At 40.3% G+C, this 15,542-nt stretch overlaps 1 protein-coding gene across 2 annotated transcripts in view; it reads right to left on the bottom strand.

Moving 5' to 3' along the window:
• Positions 1 to 15,542, bottom strand: part of slc1a2b (solute carrier family 1 member 2b) — a 50,281-nt gene that overhangs the window by 11,328 nt on the left and 23,411 nt on the right. For both annotated transcript variants that reach the window (XM_084094933.1, XM_084094932.1), the window contains exons 2-9: positions 8,956 to 9,095; positions 8,022 to 8,174; positions 6,174 to 6,424; positions 5,677 to 5,827; positions 5,458 to 5,584; positions 5,131 to 5,364; positions 4,746 to 4,940; positions 634 to 768 (exon numbers count right to left, since the gene is read on the bottom strand). In XM_084094933.1, coding sequence (XP_083951059.1) covers positions 634 to 768; positions 4,746 to 4,940; positions 5,131 to 5,364; positions 5,458 to 5,584; positions 5,677 to 5,827; positions 6,174 to 6,424; positions 8,022 to 8,174; positions 8,956 to 9,085 — 1,376 coding nt within the window. In that variant the 5' untranslated portion in view covers positions 9,086 to 9,095. The remainder of the gene's footprint in view (positions 1 to 633; positions 769 to 4,745; positions 4,941 to 5,130; positions 5,365 to 5,457; positions 5,585 to 5,676; positions 5,828 to 6,173; positions 6,425 to 8,021; positions 8,175 to 8,955; positions 9,096 to 15,542) is intronic.

Below are 15,542 nucleotides of genomic sequence, written 5' to 3' on the forward strand. Positions count from 1 at the left end.
GGCACATTCCAGGACAAGTCGTTCGCTGGGCCTGGTACCAATAAAAGCTAATTTTGGAATGAAACTTTCAGGATATTCTTATAATATGATGACCTCTTACATGTCAAAACCTCAAGGAAATTTTTATTTCTCAGTTCATGACCCCTTTAATCAAATGAGTCGTAGGCGTGTTATCCGATCATTAATGGCAAAGAAAGCTCCTTATACTTGGGTCACGTATGAGGTGTTTATGTGTGTTTCTTCCTCAAATCTGCTTCAAGGTGGTTTAGAATCCAGTATTCCCATAATTCTTTTGTCTTTTATGAGTTTTATAAAGAACTCTGACTCATCTTCTGTCCAAACATACCGCGCCATCAGGTGACCTGTAAATGCGCAAAAACTTTCCATTGCAGTTTTGTGAAATGCTCCTTTTTCAAATTGCCTGAAAAACCACCTCATGCGATCATAAAAACTTTTATGTGATATATGGGAGTTTTTGCAAAATTGACGTGTTTCCATTGGGCGAATTTTCAATTTCAATTTACAATTTGAAGGATAATGGAAACATGGCTACTGACAGCTTCAGGTAATGCCTTCAGTTAACATTAAAAAGTCCTTATCAGGATAAAATAAACCTAGATTAGGAATACTCACAGGAGCCAGTCAACAGCCACCAGCAGACTGATGTCTTGAGTAGGAAGGCCGACGGCTGTCAGGATAAGTAACATGGTGACCAGTCCAGCACTGGGGATACTCGCCGCTCCAACACTGGCAAGTGTTGCTGTAAGACTAAATTATGGGAATGCAAGCACTTATGTTCAATTCATATTTACATACAAAGCATTTAGTAGACATTCTTGTCCAGAGCAAATGAAAAAAGACAAAAGACATGACTTGTTATGTACAAAATATACGGCCCACTAAAGGTGTTCTGAATTTAGCTTAACAGGTTATTGAGGCTGGGCAAGCAGCCAGACATTTCTCCAGTGCACATTTCTCCGATATGTAGTATAAGAGCCTTTTCTTTGTAGAATAAAATATGTCAACTTTAGGAAGAACAAAAGTCAAAAGAAAATAAAGCTAAAATAGGCAAAGAAACTGTATTATGCATTATTTAAATGTAATATATATTTTGTCATTATGGAAATGGATTACTTAGATGTACTTTTCTTATTAATGATAAACAGCATAGGTCATTATGTCACTTTCAACATCGAAACTAGTACAGTTTAAAGTAAAACTTCCGGGTCATGGATATTACCCCGGTTCCATTAATAAGAGAACGAGACACTACAGTAGTAGCCCATGTTTAGGGGAATCCCTAGGAATGACTAGTCCATATAGAATCACAACAGTTAAATGATAGATGCTCTTCTCAGCCCAGCACCATTCTAGTTTGTAGAATAAGCCTAGATTCTCATGGGACAGATCAACTATTGTCATCAGAAGATAAATCCACTGCTCTCCCTCATATTAAGACTTTTGATAGACCCTCAATGCATTGTTGCACACCAAGCATCTGGAGGAGTACATCCCTGACTATAGCCTGCCCTTTCCTCACACATTATTAGAAGAGAGCCAGGGGAGCAGAAAGGAGCAGCAGCTTCGGGGCTAGAACTAGTCAAGCAGAGCCTGCCTCCAGACAGGGTGAGCATTCAGCCACAGACACCACAGACTTCAAGCTCCACAGACTTTTTGAGTATGGGCTCACTGAGGAAACTCTTCAAGTCTATATCTGACAAGGAGAAAGATGCGAGGCCGTCGACATGGCCCAGCTTCACAGCAAACTTAAACAGTATGACAAATGACAGGTGGAACACATAGCAAAATTCCTAAGGGGAGAAGGGGACGAAGATGATGATCAAAGTGACTGCTACACCTTCATCCTGATCACCTCCAGTAAACTTTCCCCATCCACCTTCATCTTCAAGTCATTCTTCCCCTACAGTCACCTGACACTGTACTTTGCCCTTAGACAATGTGCCAATCGCACAATGTTGGGTCATGCGAGTGTCACCTAAATGAAGGCAAGTACACCAACTGCATTGGATTTATTCCAATAACTCTAGCTAGTACACTCCCTTTGTAATTACCAGTTTCATCTGGGTCATTACCTTCTGTTCCACATCAACATGCGACAACAACAGAGACGGAAATAGCGGTGATCCTCACAGCATCAGAGGTAAAACCAGGTTCTTCTCATATCATAGGTCCATTGTTGTTTAGTGTGTATGCAAATAATTTACCAAATGTCTTTCCTCTAGATGTTATTTGTCAAATGTATGCTGATGATGTTGTCTTGTATGTACATGCAAAAAGTCGACAACAGGCGGCACAGAAATTGACTGATACCATGAAGCAGGTTTCACAATGGCTTATAAAATCATGTTTACATCTTAATGTCAAGAAAACTGTTTGTATGTTTTTTTTACTAAAAGGCCAAAACGGGAGAATGTACAGCCAATTTAATATGAACATCCCCATAGGGACACACACTGTTGAAATGACATTGTGGTCGTGAGCACTGCTCCTATGCTCCAATAGCATTATTGCGTGGAGCATGAATGAAAAATTATTGTATCCAAAACTCACAGTTGAACTGTTGTCATTTGAAATGTTTAACACACTGTAACCTGAACATGCAAATCAGTCATGGAGTGACCGATCGTGTAAGCAGAATGTTGTAGCCAAAAGTGCTAAATCATTTGCAGTGATAGAAAATGGAGACATAATACAAGTTAATAGAGATTGCATTGTCAGTTTCCAGACTTGATACCAACTCCTTATGTGCAAACTCTTCAGAGAATACACTGCACAGAGTGAGAGAGAAGCAGAGACTGTCTGATCTCTGTCAAATGCCTCAAGCTCAACATCGAATCCCCAAAACTCTAGCTCATGCAGCACCTTGTGAACCCCAGAATTAGATCGATGGGTGATAGCAGATTTCCCTTCTTTCCTCGAAATGAACCTTGGAAGAAACACTTTCGTTTTAAAAGTGCAGCCGGTTCAACAAGTCCATTCGAGCACAGTTGGCAAATGCCAAACGACCAAACATTACACGCACTTACCTTGCATGTTCTTACTCATGAGGACACAGAGATAAATACTTCCAAAAAGCCATCGTGTTCCAACAATCATTCCACACATTGTCAGTTGCCGAAACACAATGAATCCAATGACTCAAAGCAAATAAAGCATGGGCAGATAAATCATCTTCCTGAAGAAGGAATAAACCTTGCATTATATTCGCTTCATCTTCATCTTGGATTTAGCATAACAGAATATCGGACCCAAGAATGGAATACTTTTTCGCTGCTGTGGCTCAGAAGCCACACAATTTTTATTTTCATGTAGAAATTTTGCCTTTTTGCCGTCACCAGCCCCTTTGATGACGAGACCCTGAAGTCACTGTTCTGGATTGGGTGTATTACCATCACCCTGTAGACCTCCCAGACACCTCAGGGCTGAACTGGAGGGACAATATCATCCGGTGTCTAGAGTGTGTTTACCCTCGGTCCAGAACACAGTCGGACGAGCCTCAGGTCCTACAACCACCATCAGACCCTTAACGGATAGATCCAGTAGCTCAGCCTCCCGCCTCAGATCATCCTGCTCAGTCTCGGCCCATCGACCTGTCGGCTCCACCTTGGCTCCTCCAGACACCCTCGGCCTTACGGCTCCACCGGGTTCCCTCGTCCCACCGGCTCCCCCTTGGTCAGTCATCACTCCACCTCTGCCACGGACCTTTGGTTACACCACAGTCCTCCGTCACACCGCCATCGCCTCAGTTCTCGGGCTGTCTGGCTCCACCTCAGATGATCGTCCTGTGCCAGCGATGTCGCTCATATCCATCGGCTCTCCGTCTGCGCCCTGGGATCCATCGGCTCCGTTTCCGTCGGTCGTCACCCAGTTGACATCTGCCTCCACACCACCTTGGCTCCTCCCTCCTTCGTCTCAACCATGGCCTGTTATCTCTGGGTCTGTGCCATCAGACGCCCTTCATCATCGCCGCCGGGGTCTCATCGTCCGTATTGCACCATCCCCTCTTCATCTCCTGTCTTCCCTGTGTCATCGCCTCAGCCACTTCCAAAGCCCCCTACATTTCTTCCTTCACCTCTACTACTACTATTGCTGTGTTGTGTAATATTGGTGTGGACTGTATGTTTGCTTTTTGCATGGTTAAGAACTGTACAGCACATTGGTGTTTAACTGTTGTTTTAAATAGTGCTTTATAAATGAATTGCCTTGCCTTGCCTTGCCTTGCTTTGCTAATATTATTGATCTGACTGCACTGGCACTAATGGATGACAACTGATCTGAGCTGGATGATGACTTCCCTCTCATTCTACAGAGCTGCTTCATAGCTGAACTGAACTAATTTTATAATTGATATGAACTTTACACAGTTATTGAACAAAACTGGATCGACACTGAACTGACCTCAGTTGAAAAATTAGACTATTTTGTTAGTGTGTTAGGTGTTTTTAACTTATTTATACTTTATTTAAGATTTCAGCAGAGGACAAGAATAATTGACAGCTAATGAGAAAATCACTTTTTATTTGATATGCATAATGCAGTTTCTGGTAAGGGAAATGTTAAATTTGGGTATTTTGGGGGGAAAATCTTGGGAGGAACAAATGCATATTGTTGAACATTCACCTACAAAAAACATTGAATAACTGTAACATTTAGTTGGTGCACAGTGCATGAATCATTAGGTGGATGTTGGTTCATAATATAATTACGAATCAACCTATTATTACCTGACAGTGACGATCTGACCAGGATCTAAATAAATTCCATTCATCTGGGCAATAAAAATGGCAGCTACAGCCTCATAAAGGGCTGTTCCATCCATGTTAATTGTTGCTCCAACTGGAAGCACAAAACGTGTAACTCTCTTGTCAATACCAAGGTTTTCTTCAAGACAACGGAAAGTTACAGGCAGAGTGCCAGCACTAGAAGAAGAAAAGACAAAAATGATCATTCTTACTCTGATAATAAATCATGCTTGTGATTATGTTGCACTATGGATGTAAAATGTAAATATATATGTATAATATATGGCTAAAAATGTTTTTATTTTTATTTTTATTTTTACAAATTTATGGCTACATAGAATGTAGATCATGTAGTGTAAATTCATACCTAGAAGCTGTGCCCAGAGCCGTGATCCAGGCCTGGAAGATTCCCATGAAGAATGTGAAGGGGTTTTTCCTCACAATTGCAAAGTAGATGCATGGCAGGAATATGGCACCATGGATGATCAGACCAATAATAACCGTCACCATGTACATCCCCAGCTGCCTGGCCACCACCTCCAGATCTTTAATAGAGATGATCTTTCCACAGATCAAGCAGGCGATGCCAAAGGGTGAGTACCTACAGTATAAAGTCCATAATGTGAGTCCATCGGTATAAAACATAATCACTAGACTTCTTATTCAGCTAGAGGACATGAAAAGTCCAACTGACCACATAATCATGATGACAAGCTTCATCACAATCTCATTGAGAATGTTGAAGAACTCAATCATAAGCCTAGCTCTCTCTCCCATCTTGCCCATGCAAATTCCAAAGGCAATGAAGAATCCAATTAGACCTGGAACATATTGAAAGACAAAGATGAAAAAAGATAAATAAATGAAAAGGTAAGGATTTATCTAAAGATATTTGAGAGAATGATTGCCCTACCCAGCACATTCATTCCACTCTTGAACTCTAGAGATTTCTTGTTTATAATAATGGGCGGTGGCTTGGTCGCATTAGAGAGAAAGTCAGACAGGGTGCTGTTGGGGTCAACGGGGTCAGGCTGAACTTCTACCTTCTTCACAACGGTCTGGATCTGTGCATTTAAACATCACCTCAATCAATTCACCATTTTGTAGCAAGTTCCTGTCCCACTTAAAGTTCCTATTCCTGTCCCACTGTATTAAATGCTTAACCATTAAGCATTTAATACAGTCTGCTTAGTGTGCTGACACAGTACATATAAGTGTTTAAGTGTTCAGTCAGTCAACAGTGTAATTACATGCAGGTATTTACTAGTGCTGTATTTACGTAAAAGAAACTAATGAATTATATTTTCACACTGAATGTCTAAATGAATGTGGAAACTTTGCGGATGCTGCATCAATTTTTTCCCCAGCCATATATACATAACACGTATGCTGTATCAACTTGCATCGTACCTGCTGGAAGCAAGCCTGAACCAAGTTCTCAGGAAAGAGGTTTCTGATAAGGTCAAAAAAGGCATCCAGACTGGAAACCTCATCATTCTTAGCTCCTTCTCCAAGATTCTCCTTGAGTTTTGGATTTCCAGGGTGGATGAGGAGCACCAGGATCACACCCAGCACAGCAGCAATGATAGTAGTGGTCATGTAATAGATCATGGCTCTGGAACCCAGACGACCACTTGACTTCGCATCCAGACCAGCCAGACCTTGGTTGGGGAAATGTCATGTCATTGTTTCATATTCACCAGCTCAAATGTCTTGATATATAGCTTTTAGCACTCTAGTCTAGCTCAATCTGCTTTAATGCATTGGCTATGAAAGCAGTCATAGAGTAAAAATCTTTAAACATCCCTTTTATGACAATCAGCACACATCTTATTTCTTTTGTCTGTGCACAAGAATCCTGTGAATGTAATTGCTGTGTAAATCCACCTCTGAAATAAAGCTAAAAGTTTACATTTACTAGCTCGTAACTTTGTTTATTTATTTATTTATTATAAATATATACATATGCTATATCAAAAATATAACTATATCTCATCATAAAGCATATTAAATAGCAATAATGACAGTCTGACCCTTGCTATCCACAAAGACATGCAAAAGCTCTACTAAACGAAATCATGACCCTTTTCTATACTTTTGTGTTAAACCCCAGTGAATTGGCATGAGGGAAAATGAAAGTTTAGAGAAGTTTACTTATATAATAAGTTTTATATAAAACGTACCGGTATATTATTATATTATAAAAAAAATATATACAAATATATTAAAGTACTTTTGTGAATGTCTGTTGGACACTGTTGGCTGTTAATGGTAAAAACAGAGGGCATGAAAAATGAGTTATCAAACCAAATGTTCAACATATTTAAACAGTCCAATATAGGGCACATGTTCACAACATATAATGACTGAAAAAAGACCCTTCTCTTTCTGAGAAAAGGGGATTTCTTCTACAGGAGGACTTCCTTCACAGCTGCCCTCCGCATTCAACGATTTATCTCTTACATAATTAAAATGAATGAAAACACAGACATTGAAGGACAGTTTTTGTTAAGATTTTGTGTTATTTAAGAATTTAAACTTCACACTTCACAGCCATACGGTCATTTATGCATTCAGCAGACACTTTTATCCAGAAATACTTACACTGCATTTATCAGTTCATGCATTCCCTGGAAATCAAACCCATGATCTTTGCTTTGCTAGCGCCATGCTTCACTGACTGAACTACAGGAATATATATAATCATGAAGAGAGCAAGCGTTTGAGACAGATTGCAATACAGACTTCAGGAGGAGGTGTTTGTGACGGGAGCTCAGTTGAGTCTCACTTAGTGCAAACACAGGAATTAAACATCAGATTTATTCCCATTTTGTGAAGATATGTTTATGTTGCCAAGTGTAAAATGTAATGTGCAAATCGGATAGTAATAAATAATCAAATCACTGAGTTGCATGAAGTGACCGTAGAGAATAACACCGTAGAGAATGCTTTGACTCTGAAGAGTAAATACAGGAAACAATGCAGCTGAAGCAAAAGCAAACATCATTTATGAGAACAGTGCAACTTAAAAAGACAGAGCACAGTTTTTCTCACATTGCTCTGCATCAGCAGATTTTGGCTTTATTAAATCAAAGATATGACCATATTTTCAAAAGGCTTAAGGGTTAAGGATTATTGATCTCTCTCCCTCTGTTTGTTAGTGTAATATAACACACACAGGCATTATTTATCAGTAGAATTTGTTGTACAGTATGTGGGCAGTCGACAGCTCGTTAAAAGAGGAGGTTTGTGTGTTACCTGTGATTAAGCTGGAGATGATTAAGGGAAGGATGAGCATTTTCAGCATCCTCATTAGAATATCTCCAGGGAAGGCAATGACCATGACAATGTTGTCATCGATCGGAGAAGCGACACGCAGCAGCATACCAAAAACCGCTCCCAAAATCACACCTGGGATGGGGGAAAGAGAAGCTCTTCTTTTGGATCATTTGGACAAAGTATTCCTGAACATATGTGATTCCAAACAAATAATCTCATCAGCCAGTTAAGGTCCTCTGAAACCAAAGGCAGATGTTAAATAAATGTGAAAAAATCATGTGTAGTGTGCTGAATTAGACTAAAAAAAATAAAAGTCTTATTGAGTCTTGAAATTCAGGTCTGGGTAGTCATATGTACCATGACATACACATGGGATGTTTTCAGATATTGTGTTGTGGAACTATGCTGTATGAGGCGTCATTATCCAGATCTGTGTGTAGTGAAGGCTCTGGGAATAGTGCAGTTCAGCTCTACATGTACCTAACACTCTTTACAGCACTAATGCTGAGGCAGATTACTTTCTGGCTTTATAATCCTGCAAAGAAGTTTGTTTGTTACGTCCTGAAACACACACATATCGCACATGTATCACACCTGCCCACGCCGGATTTCTTCACAGAGACACTAACTGCTATACACACTCTCTAGAGCTCATCGCATATTCACCTGTTCGTTCAACAAGGCTTCAGTCGCAGTAAATGAAAGCATATTTTCTCTGCAGAAATATTCATTCCCCACAATTTATTTCACTTTATTTGACAGAGGTTTAAAACAAATAGCAGGATTTACAGTCAGCTGTTTCCCGTGGTGTTCTGAGCCTCTCCTGTGCAGATATTCAGCATAGCTCTATGTGTAATGATGCTACGATTGCTGTGAAACTGTTCATCACTGTCAAATGTTGAAGAACACTCACCCAGGACAGTCAGTGTGAGCAGCAAGTTCTTGCGCAGCTTCTGGCATATTGTGACAAATTTGGACCTCGGCCTCGCCTCAATGGGCTCCAGGTGGCTCTCATGCATTCTGACCTCCACGTGCTTCGGCATGTTTCCAGAACTGCAGACAAAAACAGACAAAAGAGTAAATAGGTGGGGTCATGGCATGAGCATGTGAAGGGGCAGCTGGCATTTACATAAACAATCATACAAATAACAACAAAACATCTAGGTTAATGAGGTAACCCTGGTTCCCTTTTAGTCGGTCACAATCGACGTTACGTCAGAACGACTGATGAATTGGGATCCCGAGTCGTCAGTTGTTCTGACGTAACGTTGAACGTGACTGACAAAAAGGGAACAACGGTACTTGCGTAACCAAGATGTTCCCTTTCTGGGAACGAGACGCTGCGTAATGATGCAATGGGAACACATCAGTGGTCACGTTGTCCTACAGAATCACGCCAGTTCATTGGCTGATGGATGACGCCCATAAGGAGCCTTACTAGCCCACTTGGCACCACTGCATTAGATTTGTCTGCAAAGGGCACAAGCCCAAGAAGCTACACAGCGTCTTGTTCCCACTCAGGGAATCAGGGTTACATCAGTAACCTAGACTTTCCATTTTGTTGGAACTCAACACTGCAAGATGACGCAATGGGAATGATGCAGTCACGCCATGCAAACAGTAGCTCAGCCCATGTGGCACACATAGTAGCACACCAATAGCTATACATAAAATGTAGACCTGTCAAATGATAAGAACTTGTGATCCAGGAGTCAAACTTTCATTCACTTTCAGCCCGGATGCTCAGAGGTGAAAACACTAGAAAATGCACCGACTAATTGGCAAAAGCCAAATCTTAAAGCAGGAACTACATACACCTTAAGTGTCAAAGGAGTTGCATCTGAACAAAATTCAGTATGGAACCAACAGGATCTTCAATCTTTCGCTTCAATCTTTTGCTTGGTAGCCCTCAGTGTCAGGCCTCGGCATCCACAGCTGCGCCTCTTGAAATGAGCTTGACAGGCTTTCAAGACCGTCATAGTGTGCAAGGCTGAAGCCACATGACTGCCACTCAAAAGTGGAATTATTTCACTTCAGCGTGAGTTGTAGGACAACCGGCTGGGACAAACTGTGCACTGCAGAAAGAAAAATCAGACACAATGGCACCATGTGTGTACTTACAGCTCTGACAGCTCCTTATGAGCGATGTTTTAGCGCCATCAGCCAATCAACTGACACGATTCTATAGCACTGATGTGTTGCTATGGCATCATCACCCTGTGTTCGAGTTCCTACAAATAGGAACTATATTTATACAGTTTTTGTTCAGCAGATCAAGTGATGTATGATGAACATCAGAGGACACGTTTAGTAACATGTTATTAGAATAAAATCATAACCAGGCCTAAATACTGCAGTTCTGCTTTGTCTTATTTCATATTGGAGAGCTTCTTTTGTTAGTTTGTTAGCAGTTAAAAAAAATTAAGTAAATTAAAAGCAATTCAATGTTTCTCATAATACACTTTAAAGCCCCTACTACACTAGCAAAACAATGTTGCTATAAGGTTAATAGGGTTCTCAAATCAGTCAGAGAACATCCACAGTTTATGTCAGATATCAGCACCGTTTAACATGGCCGCTCTTAAAATCCTGTTTAATCCACATATTGGTTTACTTTGAATCTGAGAAATAAATAAATAAAATTAGGTCAGAATATATGGTGTGAAAATAAGCAATGCACATGTACACCCTGCAAACGCATTAGCACTGCTCCCTCTCACAGACGCGACACTCTGGTGTTCATGTTGGCTGATCATGTGTGATCTTGTGTAATTACACATTTTTAATTGGATGCGTGTTTAGAGGAACTGGCAGAGTGGCACATGTGTCTGTCTTAATGAGGCAATGCTGGGTTCCCTACGGGTAGATCTCCTCGCCAGCTTCAAGGAACAGATGGAGATCGGGAAGTTTTGCTATTTTTGATGTCTAAGTGAAAATTTATCATCCCTACCTTTTTCAAGTTTGGTGTGTTGTTAACTGATATACGATTCCTGTTCTGTTAAATGGCTTTGGTTATTCCAGTCATTTCAGATATTTTGTCCCCAATATGTAGGGTTTACCTGAACCACACACACACACACACACACACACACACACACACACACACACACACACACACACACACACAGAGTCATTCTAGCCCATATGAGACCGATGGATTGCATGAGTTTGTTTGACTCACATATTAAATGTTTGCTTTGCTGCACACAAACATGTCAACGGTGTTGGTCATTGTTAAAAGACTTAAGACTCACACTTATGGATTCACGTTTAACACACTGAGCAAGGATTATATTCGAGGATAGCATTGGGCAACTGGAACTCTGTGGTAATAAGGCATATTCAGACGAGCTCTACCAATGCTCTACTAATGCCGTGTCAGTGCCAGATCTGTGAGCTGCTTCATTTACGATGGCAAAACACAGCAGAAGGTGATCCAGTCAGCCAAGAAAGTGAGCTACAAACATGTTCAAGTTCCCATTGTCAAGGATTCCAGTCGTCCTAGACCTAAACGGGGTTGTCTCTCGCTCTCTGCCAAGCAGTATTTAGGCCAGAGGTCCATAAACTACAGCCCTCTGAAACACTGTAACCGGCCCACGAAACCATGCCTGTCACAGGGCAAGCTGCAATACGATCACACTTACAAGACTGCTAAACACAAATCAGCTTTCATGCTTTGCCAGAGATTGACACGCTCATATAGGATTTATATAATCACAAACTTTCAGTGTTTTCAAACAACGTTCAAAATACAAAGACAAGGGTCCCTATCTTGCACCCAGCGCAATTGACTTTGTACACCGACGCATGAATCATTCCTATTTTGCACCCGACGCACAGCGGACTTTTCCCTCCACAGACACACGTCGGTAAATTAGGGAATGAACTTGCGCTCCCGGGGGCGGTTCAGCGCAAAGAGGAGGCGTGTTCCGGCGCAAACGTTCCCTCATGCTATTTTGCAGTTTCAGAAAACAATTCCGTCACAGACCAGGAGAAACCTCGTCTAAAGTCAGTGGCGTGTTATTCAGATGCTATTTTAAGGGCGCATGCTTGGCCATAATGTAGCGTGTGCACAACGCGCATACACTTTGCTTCTCTCATCTACACAGACGCAGCAGTTTTCATTTTTGCAAACCATACATAATTACAAGGAAAAATATTCCACATGTGAAAAAATAGGCATAAATCTAGCTTGCACATTTACCCAAATTATTATACGCCTGTTTAACCAAAGCTAATCTGGGTGTGTTTCTCCATCCCCAACGTCACTTCTCTGTGTTTTACGGCCCTGACGAGAACGTCGGTCTCCTCGGCTGTGAACCACTCCTGGCGTGCGCCGGCAAATCCGCCGTTATAATAGCAATCCGCCATGGAACAAGCGCGCCTGCTCTTAAAGGGAATGTGAGATGTCGCTCTGATTGGTTTATTTCACGTTACGCCCAAACCACACCTATGAGTAATGAAGCGACTTCACACCAACCCATTTTAGATTTGCGTCGGGCGCAAACATGGCTGCATTATCACTTACCCATGATATAATATGTATTTCAAAAATAAAATAAAACTGATGCATCAGAGCTTGCATACGCTTGATGGGTCGCCACGAATATAGGAATGTTAAGCGTTGGCAGAACTCACAGCGGCTGCTCAGACATTTTGACATGCACACGTCAGGGCGCAGAGATAGCATGCATGCAATGAGAAATGCAGATGCAATAAAGTTGCCAATATAAAATTGTCTTCTGTGAATGGATTTGAATTGTAAAATCAATCCATGTAACAATAGCAGAAGAAAAACTGAAACAGAACAGAGTGATCTGCCCTTGACAGCGAAAAGTATGGGGACTCAGATCTAAGCAATCATTCAAAGTATGATGGATAACAGAATAGAGATGATAAAAGCGAGATTCAGCAACGTTCATATGATCATTTTAAATGATCAGGTTACTAAAACATTCAGTTTTCCCTTTTGACACTCTGCAAATTGCATGTTTATGTTTATTCATTTATATATAGTGTGAGTTCTTTGACTTGAAATTATGCAGTGCTCGATCTGCCATGCCCTTGTTCAAAACACATCTCTGTAAACCACCATCCCCTTATCATCTCATTTAGATTAATAGTGTTGTGTATTATGTAAAAATTAAAACAAATAATTAAAATCATTATGATTAAGATTCTCTACATATGATAATTTACCATAATTTACCATTACATATGGTAATTCTTCATTTAAATTTACCATAACAGTGTCTGGCCAATCAAATCTCAATATTCCAAGGAGCTGCACACAAGGTCATGCATGACGTTGACGGCTCTTCACTTTCGGCTGTTTCTATCCAGTTATTTAGAACAGAACGGATGCGTACTGGACGTGTAAGTGTGAGAGACATTTAAAAAATCAGAGGATGTGTATCATTCAGAAATGATCACCCTATTCCCTTCAAAGTCTTTGCCATAAACAATACAAACAATAACAAAATAAAAAACACTTCAAAATTACTGAGTGTGAGACAACTACAGGCAAATCCCCATATCATTTAAACATGCGCAGTGATGCAGATGCGGGACAAAAGGTAAGAACAACAGCAGGGTCAGATCTGTCAAGTCTAGTCACTGTGAACTTGAACTAAACTCTGGCGAATGCACCTTTAGGGTCACCCTCATATACATAATATTGCAAACAAACCAAAAATATATATGAAAGTAAAATTCATAAACAAATGTAATGCTGGATGAATAAGTAGAGAAGCGAAAGAAAAATTAACTAGCGTTAAATATATTCGATTTCTTTGTCGCTCTCAGAAGTGAAAACCTTCATGCAGTCTTAACCACTGAAATATAGCACATATATTTGTGTAAAATAACCAAAAGTAATATTTTAATAGAGTAAAACATCATCTAGTTTAGTGGTTCTCAACATTGGCATTGACAGCAAGATTTTGGAAGCGCTCAGGTGTTCATGGAGGGCGTTCACGAGTTTACACCAAAGATCCAGGCAAGACAAGATTAAACATGTAATTACTTGCAAAATAATTGCCAACAACATTCTTAAATCTGCCAGTTTAATGTGACATGTAAACTATGTATCATTTCTTTTGCAACGACTCAAGCACTGACAAGAATCAGCATTCACAGGAACAGCATTCATGTGCTCAAAAATGTGTTTCGCACTGACAACAATCCAGCGCTGGCTAGAATCACGCAGCGGAGGAATGCAAAGTTGACAAGCCATTAAAGAAGTATTGACTTAAGAACTACCTATTTTCAATAAATCATGTTCCCATTCACTCTGGCGACAAATTTTAAAATTAATTAAACTAAATTCTATTTAAAAGGTAAAACTTACATTTTTAGGCATTAAGTAATGTTTTCTTTGTTCACCAAGTAATTTACTGGCCAGGCATTATTGTTAACTCACAAGACTGTAAGGAGAAAATGACAATTTGATGGATAATTTAAATATATTCTCTAATCACATTTTGGTAATGTATTAATTCCGCCGTCACATCTGAGCGTGAAACACTGCTTGGATAGTTTCAAGATAGTTCAGAATAATGAATAATACAATAATAATTTAATTGTTCATATGTGTTTATTCTTGTTAGAAGATTATAGGCAATCGCTTGGACTTGCATGCCTCAGGCGCACCACGGCAGTAAAGACATCAAACTCACACTAATTTTCAAATCTATTTTGAAAGTTCGAATTCGAAAGTTTAAATAAATCATTCTGCTTTTTCCCTGTTAATGTTCTCAGTTTAAAATAATTTATAAGAATGCTCCTTGTTTGCTGACTGGCTGTTCGCGGTACAGCTGCTGTTAATTCAATTTTGAATGTCAAATTTGTAACCGTTGCATTTCGTTAACAATGATATACACTGATATATAGGCTAATTTCTACTTCAGATGACTTTTCTGCTCTCTGGGAAACTATGATAATAATATTCCCACTGTTCAGTCAAATCAAATCTGTTATTTGGCTTTTAGTGACATGCTTTTTAATTATTTATGAAAGCTGCAGTCCGTAACTCTAGCAGTAAGTACTGTGCAGGTGCTGTGCTACTCCGCAGCGGTGCCGAGTGCCGACACGAACCAGTCAGGGGCCGTTCATATATCGCGTTTTATGTGCGTGCAAATTCGTTATTTCAAAAGTAGGTGCTCATGATAGAAGCGACGCGGTCGGTTGAAAACATCTCAACTTTTCAGAATGCCGCAAGCGCACAGCAGGTCATGTGACAAAAACCAACCGATCAGCATCGGCCTTTCCATAACAACATCGAAAGCTCGGTGATCACAGCTGTACAGGGCAGGTTTTTATTTCTCAGGGACCTGGATAATGGATGGCACAAAAAAGGTAGCCAAAAAAGACATGATCTGTAAAGCTGCTCTAGAATGTTGTGCACTGTGAACTATACAAACAAACCTGAGCTGACTAAGAATTAATTGCCTATTGGTTAATGTACAGAATACACAAGCCTCACTGAACTGGGATTCATCT

This window comes from Abramis brama (genome assembly GCF_963993115.1).
Source record: "Abramis brama genome assembly, chromosome: 20".
NCBI lineage: Eukaryota > Metazoa > Chordata > Actinopteri > Cypriniformes > Leuciscidae > Abramis > Abramis brama.